This window comes from Lepisma saccharinum, chromosome 28, assembly GCF_977018435.1.
Source record: "Lepisma saccharinum chromosome 28, izLepSacc3.1, whole genome shotgun sequence".
NCBI classification, from domain to species: domain Eukaryota; kingdom Metazoa; phylum Arthropoda; class Insecta; order Zygentoma; family Lepismatidae; genus Lepisma; species Lepisma saccharinum.
Genome location: NC_139256.1, coordinates 14,247,687 through 14,261,228, shown reverse-complemented (window position 1 = coordinate 14,261,228; position 13,542 = coordinate 14,247,687). Strand labels below are relative to the sequence as shown.

The 13,542-nt window shown below is 38.7% G+C and overlaps 1 protein-coding gene across 2 annotated transcripts in view; it reads right to left on the bottom strand.

The window, feature by feature from the left end:
- Rh50 (Rhesus blood group-associated glycoprotein Rh50) overlaps positions 1-13,542 on the bottom strand; it is a 117,090-nt gene that overhangs the window by 40,902 nt on the left and 62,646 nt on the right. For both annotated transcript variants that reach the window (XM_083114140.1, XM_083114139.1), the window contains exon 2: positions 1,388-1,571. In XM_083114140.1, coding sequence (XP_082970266.1) covers positions 1,388-1,571 — 184 coding nt within the window. The remainder of the gene's footprint in view (positions 1-1,387; positions 1,572-13,542) is intronic.

Genomic DNA, 13,542 nt, shown 5'->3' with positions numbered 1-13,542 from the left:
TATACCGGGTGGTCCATTTATAATGATAGTATGGAATATCGCATGCAGAATGCATCCAATCGAAAAATTGCACAGAATAAAAGTTTGATACTACTGAGGGGGTAAGTCAATGCCGCAAAAATTTCGTCGCCGCCACCCACCCCTTAAGGGGGGGGGGTAAATTTGAAATTTCAAATGGAACACCCCCATTCGTTTTACATATTTGGATTCCGTGTTGAAAAAGAAGAATTTTTGGTTTGAAAAATTTTGTAAAACAATTGCAAACTTCGAACATTTATAAATATTTGGTAGTTTCAGATTCATTTTGTTCCCTTTATGTAATAACGGTTTTGGTTTCCGTTGAGAACATTGCATAAACGAATTTTATTCAAAAAAATGTGTGCAAGAATTCGGCAAAAGAAAATTGTTTGCAATTTATGTTTTTGTGTAACAATAAATAATATTAATTTGTTCCAACTCTTTGGTTTCAAGGAACAATTTCATATGAACAACAAAATTAAGTATGTTACTACAAATTAGTTATCATTTGAGGTACACAAATAAATGTTTAAAGGAGCAAATGTTCAAAATGATGACCGTTCTCTTCAATGCATTTCAAAACACGGTGTCTGAAGCTCCACACTGTTCGTCCAAAAATGTCAGGAGTGATAGAGGCACAAGCATCATTCGCGCTGCATGTTGTTGGAACTTCGTGGTAGCACTTTTCTTTAAGTAGTCCCCAAAGGCAGAAATCAGGCGACGTGAGATCGGGTGAACGAGCTGGCCAAGAACGGGTCCTCCACGTCCTATCCATCGACCAAGAAACTTTGTGTCCAACATGGCTCGAGCCTGAATGGAGTAGTGAGTAGTGTTGTTCACATGAAATTGTTCCTTGAAACCAAAGAGTTGGAACAAATTAATATTATTTATTGTTACACAAGAACATAAATTGCAAACAATTTTCTTTTGCCGAATTCTTGCACACATTTTTTTGAATAAAATTCGTTTATGCAATGTTCTCAACGGAAACCAAAACCGTTATTACATAAAGGGAACAAAATGAATCTGAAACTACCAAATATTTATAAATGTTCGAAGTTTGCAATTGTTTTACAAAATTTTTCAAACCAAAAATTCTTCTTTTTCAACACGGAATCCAAATATGTAAAACAAATGGGGGTGTTCCATTTGAAATTTCAAATTCCCCCCCCCCCTTAAGGGGTGGGTGGCGGCGACGACTTACCCCCTCAGTAGTACCAAACTTTTATTCTGTGCAATTTTTGGATTGGATGCATTCTGCATGCGATATTCCATACTATCATTATAAATGGACCACCCGGAATATAACACGGATATGACAATATCTCTACAGGCTAGATAAACGGAATATCTAAAGAAGGAAACTCACTTGGTGATGCCGATGAGTATCTTGCCTCCCTCCATGTGGAAGAACCCTTGGCAGAGAGTGGCCCACTGGATGCAGATGGCGGCGATCATCATGTTGAACCCGACGGCGCCGTAGCCGTACTTCTTCAGAAAGGTCATCAGGAATCCGAAACCAATGAATATCATCACGTGGACATCCTGGAACACTGGAAGAAAACATCAAAAGTTAACTCCGTACGATCAAGTTTCAGCAGGTCTGAAACTAGTTCGTAAATGGGATGTGCGCGGGTTCGATTCTGAAGCGTAACAACTTTTCTCCTGAAATTTCTGCCTGTGAATGTGGCCCCCCACCATCGTGAAGAAAATTGGGAAGTTACAAATGAGTAGCGTAACGCTTGACGCCCAGAGAGACGCGGCATGGAAAGTCCCGCTTCGGTTCCGAGCGTTTCCCTGTAGTGGGCGTTACACGATTTGATTTCAGTAGAAGCAGACAACAGAAGCTCTGTTGCTGCGTTTCTCCGCGTCTCAGTGGGCGTTAAGCTTAACCCGGGCACGAAAAACTACAACAAGGACTAGGTGTTCGTCGTGCTTACCACACTTCACCCCGTAACTGGTTGGAAGATCTCCCACCTCGGCACGTCGGAGTGAGGCCGGCAGTCGGTAGGTTGACCCTGGTCCTCAAGGGCTTTTGCGCCACGGGTTAAATATCAGTATTATTATTATTAAATAATGGGGCTGTTCATTGCCAAACTTTTCCGGTGGCGGCGCCACCCCTGTTGTGTCCCTAAATAATTTCGTTCGTCATTTGGTTGCCCTAAGCTTTACATTGGGGCGCGATGGGATGGCTATTCAAACGTTATTCTCAACGAAGGTAAGAATTTCTCGTGTAAATCGATAATTAAAATGGGTTTAGTAAAGTTTTAAGATTATGTAGCAAGTCATAAGTTTCCTAAAATTACATTCTCCTTAAAGTAAGAATTAATACATGAAATCGCAACGGCAGGGTAGCTCAAACGGGCAGAATATAGCATGTTTATGCAGGGTCATTCCATATCAATTCAACCAAAAAAAAGAGGTTTGGGAACCCACCATCTCAGATTTTTATGAAACTTTGTACATTCAATCCTTCCATGGTGGTAAGAAACCACATAAAATTTTTCGCCTCTAACTCATCTGGTTTCAGAGTTATGGCCTCTCAAACTTTCAGCCAAGTCTCGTTTTCCTTCATTTCCGAAGCCCTCATTGAAACCTGCAGTGCTTTACAAAAAAAATTCTATCTCGCTCACACATTATTCAATCCTTTTGAAATTTCACAACAATATTAACCAAACAATAGGCATTTCAGAAAAAAATATAACATCACATGATATCAATATTTTAGTAAAACAAAAAAATTAATAAAAAAAAAATTAGCGGGATTTTGTTGCCGAAAACATGCCTTGCTAAAATTTCAATTATCATTAAAAGGGAATGAATTAATACCAGCATAAGTATTTTTAAAATTAACCTGGATATGTATTCTAACTTACCCAGCAATAAAAGTTATGGTTATTTTATTCCTTCTATAAATATAATATACTTATGTCTGATATTTGGATGAAATTGCTTCCGGAGTATTAAAATATTTTGGTTAACTCAAAATCAATCAAATAATGTGTTATAAATTAATCAGTGAAGCAAACTCAAAATTCTATACTTTTGTTTATTCTTTGAGCATTGTTGTCTTATTATTTCCTTGTTTATTTATAAAATAATTTATCCATATATAAGCAAAATATATATGGTTCAAAAAAATCTTTGTTTAATGTTGTGTTCTTTGTAAGCAGCAGTTTGATGATATGTCAACATCACCTGAGAAAGAATAGCAATGAAGATGACAATAATGATAATAATAATAATAATTTATATTATTTTATTAATATGAAATCATCATTGAACAATATCAGTTATTATGGTATCACCTCCTGCTTCAACATTTGGTGTTTGATGATTTATCCATATAGATATTTAAATGTGATTGACCAAAACACAAGTTTAAAAATTACTGGATATTCCATATATTGCCCATATATATTTTTTACCTTTCCATATATGTGCATGCAACATCTACAAAAATTTACTTTGTGACACAAGTTGTATACTTTGACACGTTGGATTATCTTGTCCATTGAACTTAGAACCTTTTGCCATCCAGATGTTGTTTCTGGTGGATCAACAACAGCCAGCACATGGGGAATTGTTACTGCACATATATCTTCATGTCTTGGCCAATAGAATGATGGGGAAGGAGCATGGGGGTGAAGAAACTTTACAACAACATCTCCTTGATCTTCATCCACTTGAGATACCATTCCAAAATACTACAACTGATCATACTTACAAGCAATGTAACATCCAGGAAAGAGTTCATGTACGGTTACAATAAAAGATTGGCGGTTTTTCAGACTGTACTTGAAAGATGGGGTCTCATCTTGACTGATTCTTCTAGCCACAATGGTGCCTGCAGAATCCAGAGGTCTGAAATTGTGGAAACTTCTAGTGCCTGGAACTGTTTGTACATCTGTAAACCAGTTTTGAAGTGTCAAATGGGTTGAATCTACTTCACCTTTCTCATTAAAGTGAAATGCAATATTTGTAATTTTTTCCCACACAGAAATTGTAAAAATCCCCTGTTGTTGTGATCTGTCTCTCAAATGGTCTCTGTAAACTCTGTTTTCGTGCCAAGCGTTTTGCTGTTCCGCCAATCCCATTACATTCTGATTTCCCATGGCTTGTTGCAAAAAATGACCATTGTGCCTCTAGCTGGAAGTCCTCTTCAAGCAGACACAAGTTGAGAAAGTTATATTTGTTTTTGTATTGAGCAGCACTCCTGTCACGAAAATAGTGTATTTTCATGACATGTGAAAAATTTTCTTTCAGAAATCTCACGACTATTCCTTGAATTTTGTAAACCATGTTCACATCATGCTTCAGGTCATTATATATGATACAGTGTGATGAAACAATCTTTTCCCCAACAGAGTTCTTACAGTAGACTACCACAGGATGTACAGTACATGACTCAGAAGTCCAGTGGTAACCTTGGGCCTCATCTTGGATTGTAAAAGATTGGATTCAATCTTTTATTGTAACCGTACATGAACTCTTTCCTGGATGTTACATTGCTTGTAAGTATGATCAGTTGTGGTATTTTGGAATGGTATCTCAAGTGATGAAGATCAAGGAGATGATGATGTAAAGTTTCTTCACTCCCATGCTCCTTCCCCATCATTCTATTGGCCAAGACATGAAGATATATGTGCAGTAACAATTCCCCATGTGCTGGCTGTTGTTGATCCACCAGGAACAACATCTGGAAGGACATACCACTTCTCAGACATCTGCATGATATCAGTGCAGGAAAGAATCATACATTTGGATGGCAAAAGGTTCTAAGTTCAATAATCCAATGTGTCAAAGTATACAACTTGTGTCACAAAGTAAATTTTTGTATAAGTTGCATGCACATATATGGAAAGGTAAAAAATATACAGGGTGAGTCATAAGTCTCCATACAAATGGTGAAAACGGTGACTAATGTTTATTTTTTCTTTTCAGGCAGGTGAACCAATGAGAAAGAGATGACACTAACGAAGGAAGAACGGATTGACATCATTCTGTTGGCTGGGAGTGGTACCACCCGTCATGTAGCACGTACATGCAATGCAACACACAGAACGCAGGTAACCCATGACACCGTGGCCAAACTTATCAAGAAATTCAGAAGGACAGGTTCATTTGTTGCTGTTGTTTGTTGCTTTCGTCGGCGACGAACTTTGGCCAAAGTGTCATGGGTTGCATTGCATGTACGTGCTACATGACGGGTGGTACCACTCCCAGCCAACAGAATGATGTCAATCCGTTCTTCCTTCGTTAGTGGCATCTCTTTTTCATTGGTTCACCTGCCTGAAAAGGAAAAACAAACATTAGTCATCATTTCCACCATTTGTATGGAGACTTATGACTCACCCTGTATATAGGCAATATATGGAATATTCAGTAATTTTTAAACCTGTGTTTTGGTCAATCACATTTAAATATCTATATGGATAAATCATCAAACACCAAATGTTGAAGCAGGAGGGGATACCATAATAACTGATATTGTTCAATGATGATTTCATATTAATAAAATAATATAAATTATTATTATTATTATCATTATTGTCATCTTCATTGCTATTCTTTCTCAAGTAATGTTGACATATCATCAAACTGCTGCTTACAAAGAACACAACATTAAACAAAGATTTTTTTGAACCATATATATTTTGCTTATATATGGATAAATTATTTTATAAATAAACAAGGAAATAATAAGACAACAATGCTCAAAGAATAAACAAAAGTATAGAATTTTGAGTTTGCTTCACTGATTAATTTATAACACATTATTTGATTGATTTTGAGTTAACCAAAATATTTTAATACTCCGGAAGCAATTTCATCCAAATATCAGACATAAGTATATTATATTTATAGAAGGAATAAAATAACCATAACTTTTATTGCTGGGTAAGTTAGAATACATATCCAGGTTAATTTTAAAAATACTTATGCTGGTATTAATTCATTCCCTTTTAATGATAATTGAAATTTTAGCAAGGCATGTTTTCGGCAACAAAATCCCGCTAATTTTTTTTTTTATTAATTTTTTGTTTTACTAAAATATTGATATCATGTGATGTCATATTTTTTTCTGAAATGCCTATTGTTTGGTTAATATTGTTGTGAAATTTCAAAAGGATTGAATAATGTGTGAGCGAGATAGAATTTTTTTTGTAAAGCACTGCAGGTTTCAATGAGGGCTTCGGAAATGAAGGAAAACGAGACTTGGCTGAAAGTTTGAGAGGCCATAACTCTGAAACCAGATGAGTTAGAGGCGAAAAATTTTATGTGGTTTCTTACCACCATGGAAGGATTGAATGTACAAAGTTTCATAAAAATCTGAGATGGTGGGTTCCCTGGCCTGGTTGAACTGACATGGAATGACCCTGCACAAAGAGCACTGAACTAGACGTCATTTGGGTTGTCCCTACCTGCCACGGGTCGATAATACTAAAATTAAATTATTTGCACTACGGAATATGTTTTGTTTTTTTCTGGTTGCGCGTATGTGTAATTCAACGGCGGGGGTTGGAATCTGAAAAAGCATGAGAAACTCCCAAAATTATTTGCATGTAGGCAACCCTGGTACACCGAAGAGAAGTGCGGGGTAGAGTACAGTCCAGGATATCGGTGCCAAGCAGTATATACAACTTGACATAAACGTAAATGAATGAACCATCTCTTCTGTAAATACAGTACAGTGTGACAACAACCTACCTAGAGGAGGTGCTGGAAATGTCCTCCGTTGACCTCGAGGCACGTGTGCAGACGATACCACATGTTCTGAAAAGCACGGGCAAGGACATCCTGCGGGATGGCCTGGATAGCTGTGATAATGTTGTTCTGGAGTTTTTCGAGTGTGTGAGGGTTGTTGCTATACACCTGTCCCTTTAGAGCTCCCCACAAGAAGAAATCACAGGGCGATAAATCTGGAGAACGAGGTGGCCAAGATTGGTTCGTGCCACGGTTGATGACGCGATTAGGCGGGAACACTGACTCAATGCGCGTAATCGTTGCACATGCTGTGTGCGCCGTGGCTCCATCCTGCTGAAAGTAAGCGTTCCTTCGCTCATCCTCAGTCAATTGTTCAACAAACAAGTTGTATATGTTACTGATGTTGATTGGATTGATTTGTTGTTTTAAGTCCACTTTATGCACAGTAAGGCTAATTGGGACTGGACCTACAGTTTAAAGTGGGATCCCAACCACTATGTGCCTCCACCGGGAATCGAACCCGGGACCCCTTGATTACAAGGCGACGACGCTACCACTGCGCCATCGGGGAGGCCTGTGTTACTGATGTAACGAGCCGAGTTCACAGTCTCATGGAAGAATGCGGCGTGACGACACGGCACACCAGACACCGAGTTTCTGGGCGTGCAGTGCAACCTCCACGAACACGTGTGGATTGTCACCTGACCAGTGTCGCGTGTTTTGGGAGTTTATGTAGCCTGACAGATGGAACCATGCTTCATCGGATATGAACAAATAATCATCCTGCAGCACCTCCGGAGCAATATTGGACAGAAACCACTCACAAAACTGCACGCGAGCTGCCTTGTCCACATCCAACACATGATGCATCACGGTAACTTTGAATGCGTGCAAGTTCAAGTCCTGCTTCAGGATCCGCATAGCGGTTGACTGGGACACCTGCAACTGTTGTGCCAAACGCCGAGATGATTTTCGTGGACTGCGTAACATTAGCTGCGCTGCGTCGCCCAACTTTGCCTCAGTTCGGACAGTCTTTGGACGCATTTTTGGCCTATTCAGCACGGATCCGGTTTCCCGCCATTTTGCAATCAGTTTTTGCATTACTGATTTGGTTGGGGTCTTCGCTGGAACTCCATTCATCGCGAACTCCGTCGTAAACAAATCTGCACACTGTTTCCAAGAACCGAGGCGTTCACACGTCTCGACAACAAAGATACGCTGCTGCACCGTTAACACCATGCTGACCCACCGAACCACACTCACAACTTTCCTCGCAACTCAACTGACCTGCACGCTGCCTGCCTCAAGGTCACTACTGGACACTTTCTTTTCATTCCCCCTCTATGTCATGTTGCCGAAACTGCTTGGCACCGATATCCTGGACTCTTCTCTACCCCGCTCTTCTCTTCGGTGTACCAGGGTTGCCTACATGCAAGGAGCATATTTTCCACGGGGCCTCTTTTAACCGACTCACCCAGTATATATTACGTGCCTAAGCACATGATATTCATTATATTATACACTATGACACTATGCCCTATCCGTATTTTTTCATTGTATTTACAAGCATACATTTTCCCATGTATTTTCGTCCGTTTTTTGGAAACAATAATTTTAAAATTACAATTCCTGTAAATATGAAAGTCCTAGAGGTTGCGAGAAATGAAATAGAAGATAAAACATTTCTTGTAATAATTATTCTCAAAAAATGTGTATAAGAGGACCTAGGCACGCGGAAAAGTATGTTATCACGAAAAAAGAGTCTGTTATTAAAAAAAACTATAAAAATTAAAGTACAGTCGCGCGGAATTATTATGTATTATTCCTTACCGGATTCACAACAATAAAGCACTTAAATTGTGAATATTGCAAGTGACGTAAACAAGTGCTGTGCAAATTTTAAGGCTTTTTTAAGTTCCGATATCTTTTCTGTTGTCGACGATCGTATTTTCAAACATCTTACTTTTACAGCACTGATTATTCAACTATCATGTTCAGACATCATTTCTGAGGTTAAGATGATATTAAACTTTCAATTTAATGTAATTGCAGCACGTTCGGCATCAAATTCCCCATGTATTTATGTGGGAGAACAATTGCCGATCACAAGCGTGGGGACAAAACAGGGGTGCTGCCACCTACAATAGTTTGCTTTGACCAGGTCCATTGTATTATCAATAATACATTTTGTTGAGTTTTTACTACAGCACGCCATGTAATCACTCATTATCGATTAATTGATAATTTCGTTTATTTTACTTCGCTTTTGTACTTCTTTTGGCTAACCACTACGCCGCGAAGATCGGCCAGAAAAGGTGAAAAAATGATAAGAACATAACGCTATATATTTTCAGCGTAACCTTTTTCCCCGCCATTCTCCCTAAAGGCTATTAATAGCTTCTATCAGTTCAGCATGTTCTTCCTCTCGTCCATCAAGTGAGGGCTTGTTCTTACAATCAGAGCTGCCCTCTACTGACGAGTTGAGGCGTTTTTTACGTTAACATCTCTGCCATGACAGTGTCAGGTCACGAGTTAAAGATTGAGTCCAGATGTTTAAAAATAAAAAAAAGTTGGAATTTGTATGACATGCCCAACCCTTACAATCAGCCACTTATTCTCTGTTAACTTTAAAAAAGAAGCCAACGTAAACAAACACAATGGCTAGCGAGAAACCCTATTGGTTGTTGGAATGATAGCTGCACGACAAACTTGCGCGTACGAATATAGTTCATGTGAGCAAGCCATAGCCACGAACGTAGCTGGTATATTGATGTTGTGGGACCTTGTATTGTGAGCTTGCAGCTAAAACCAATGTATTCATGGGCACAGAGAAGGAACTATTTTTATCTGAGTAGGAGTTTATCCAGAGAAGTGTACATCGGTGGAGTGTAAGTTCGTATTTAGGGGCAAAATAACCATAAATCGGGCCTTGGTGAAATTTTTAGGGGGTGGATATATGTGCATAAATCACTGCCTCTCAGCATGAGCGTCACCAGAATTTTTTGTAGGGGCGGTCAGGCCTTTGATAAAAACTTTTCATGTAGAAATAATAATAATAATAATAATAATTTTAAAATAAGAACTATTATAATCAAGGCCGCGGGGCACACTTTGGAAACCACTGAACTAAGATGATCTGGGTCAGGAATATTTCCAGTCATTTCCCTGTTTCTGCGCGGCTTAGAGGCCCACCAAGCCTCGAATCATTAGGTACCTGGGGGGAAAGGCGACCGGGCGTGATGCTGATCACATCATCCCAACTATGGCCGAGATAAAGAATATGTGGAATTCTACCTCCACCTCTTTCCATATGCCTTCATGGCATGTGTGCACAATAAAAGTGAATCAATTTTATTCACCATATGGCTGATTATTCTAGCACAACTATTTTTCATTATTTTGTTGCAGCTAGTATACTCAAATGGAAAGTTATTCTATTACGTTATTAACTTTTACACACCTCGTTCAAGCTTTAAAAGTTAGGGGAAAATATTAGTTATAAAGTTTTGCTAGTGTCCTTTCATAAATTCATCTCCGTCGCCGCGATGACTGCAGAGGCAGAAAAGTGATGCGAAACAAGGAAAGTACAAATATTTTTCAACTTAAAATGAGGTCTGATCATTAACACATTCCCCCAGAGCCAATAGAACTTAGTTCTCGACTGCAAGACAGTGACGTTAACCACTAAGCTAGCAAAGTGTTACCACCATATTACGTGACACAAACCATGGGTCAGAAAACACGAAGAAAACAGGTTTTCCAGGACTGTCGGAAGATAACAGAAACAATGGTATAAAATTTCACCTGGCCAGTAAAAAAAACAAAAATCCATGCCCCCATGAATCACGCGGCCTTGAGGGTGAGTCACCCTGCGGGGAGAGATAGACACGTGACTCTCAGACGACCTTGAAACCCGATGTCGGTGCGTCGCTTGGGATTGTTTGCTCAACAAAGAATGCTGAACCCTTGCTTCATTCGCAGAAATTCTTATTCCGGCAGAGTTTGTTTTAGTAAGGACTCGATTTAGAGCGGGGTGGGGTGGGGGTTAAGCCCCGCCTTTACTGGTAAGAGGAAAGGCTTTGAAAAGATTAGGTGCTGGAATCAAATATGGGAAACACGGTGCTCGGAAATTCTTAGCTGGGGGATTCTTTGTAACGTTTGTTTGATTTGATTTATTTTACTTCGCTTTTTGTGCCACTTTTGGCTAATTTACGATGGGGATGAGTGATGAAATGATGAAATTGATGAAGGGACACTTACAAACATCCATACCCAGGCCAGGATTCGAACACGAGGCCCCTGGAGTCATAGCGCGATGTGCTAACCACTCCGCCACAGAGGCCGGCGTAACGTTTGTTTACCGATGCCGACGTATGCCCAATACGATCGCGCAAAGTGATTGACGGACATAATTAAATTAAAGAAAAGGAACTCGAAATGCAAGCAGTATAGATTGAAATGAATTGAATTGACTTTTTTGCTGTTGCAGTTATACCAACTAACCCCAAGAAGCACAGATTAAAATAAAGAATATTTGACAGAGAGAGCTCTCTACAATATTAGAGAATTCATGGAACAAGACAATACAAGGCCAATGTACTAAACAATATGTATTTTAATTGTATTCTTATTTCAATCATGCAACAATGATAATGTGTTTTTATTTTTATTGTAGTGTAATGAAGTGTATTTTTCAATTTTTACTTTGGTGTAGTGATGTAATGTACTACACAATGTTTCTTCTTTTTTGTTATAACTAAGCTAATTATTATTTCATTATGTATCTTGACGTTTTCCATGCCCTTTTAATCAAGGGTCAACGGAAGAAAATAAAATTCAAATTCAAATTCAAATTACAAAGAAATTAAACGACAAGGAAGTGCAATAAAATACAATAGGAATAAAATCATAGACACTCGGACAATTTGAGCAGTGAATTAGAATACAAAAGTAATTAAGTTGAAAGTGATATAAAAATAATTTCTGGCAACTCACAGTCAGTATTTTTCAAAAAAACTCAATATGCTGACCAAGGCAGAAATTTATTTTATTAAAAACATAAACTAAACGTAACGTTTCAACCTTCTAGCAAGGTCTTCTTCAGACTCTGCACCAAGTACAAATGTAATAAGGTAAAAAAAAAGAAGTTATTTCTAAGTCTGGAGGGGAGTAATTTTTGTGTATATATATATATATATCGTCCTGTTTTGTACCTTATTACATTTGTACTTGGTGCAGAGTCTGAAGAAGACCTTGCTAGAAGGTTGAAACGTTACGTTTAGTTTATATTTTTAATAAAATAAATTTCTGCCTTGGTCAGCATATTGAGTTTTTCTTATCATGGAAACAAGGCTTAATGGTGTTAGTATTTTTTATTATATTGACTTATCTTGTTTCTGATTGTTGATCAGTGATTCACGGAGCATATTGCTAAAACGCCTGAAGTTTTTATGTTTCGTGAGATACGACTTACATAACCGATCTTTCGTTATTTTCTCATTTTAGGCACTCAAAAAGGCAGTTAAAATAGGCACTTCTGAGTAAAATAGGCAAAATCAGACACTATAAAACTGATGTATTCCAATTAGAAACGGCTTTAAAACTTAAGAGCATTAGTTTTCTAGCGAAGGTAAAACTTTTGGGGGCAAATCCTCAGAACTGATAAACTAGGATCTAACCCCCTCTCCAGAACCCAAGGTTTCTGGTGAAACCTATAGCCCTTCCTTTTGATGCATCTTTTCTTAAAAATAAATCAGGGACATGAAGAAATTGTAAATTATAGTTCCTTTGAAATTCCTGGGCAGGACCCCATCAATTAGTATTCTCATTTATATGTCCCTTTTCTTCCACTATTGCCTAACTGCGACGATGAAGATGGAAGGTGATTGTATGAAACTGATGGGGACATACAGGACTCGAATCTGGTTCCTTCGTTAGCGAGACCATGCGTCGACTGTTCAACGCGCTCGGTCACTGAGGAGTGGGGGTGAGGGGTTGGGTTTCTTATATATAAACATCCCTTCTCTTTCCACAGAAAAGTTGAGCTACTTGATGAATATATCCTCCAACACGGATGTTCATAAAATTGGATGTCAACCTAAAATTATATATTCCGCACATATAATTTCATTCCAGCCATAGTAATTTATGTTAATTATTATAAGGGCGTTGCAGGAACATGTTAACTTCAGACTCGTTTGGCCACCCCTGGACAAAATTACTTTGCTTGCCCCTCCTTCAACACCACCAAGCCCTGCCAAACGTTTGTTGAGGATACCTCACTATAGTCACCAGAGATTAGTCCAGATTTTTTTTCATCGGGGGAGGAGATGTAAGTTCGTATTTAGATGTATGTTGTAATTTTAAAGCCAAAAATGCTATAAAATAGGCCTTTGTGAAAACTTTAAGGGGCATTCGACGTTCTAGGTTCGAGTTACTGCTAGCAAATGACAGTTTTATGTCCAGTTTATGCTCACATATGTAAATCGGGATTGGACCTACAGTTTAACATGAAGCAGTGTGCATGTGCATACGTCTGGAATCGATTGATTGATTTGCTTTATTTTACCTAGCTTTTGTGCCACTTTTGCCTAATTTGCGAAGATGGGGATGAGTGATGATATGATGAAATTGATGAATGGACACTCACAAACACCCATGCCCAGGTCGGGATTCGAACCCGGGACCCTGGGGGTCGTAGCGCGATGTGCTAACCACTCCGCCACGGACGCCGGCTCGTCTGGAATCGAACCTAGGTTCTTCGATTACAAGGCAAACATCTTTAGACGGTTGGCAGTGTGTCTCCATCTAGAAAAC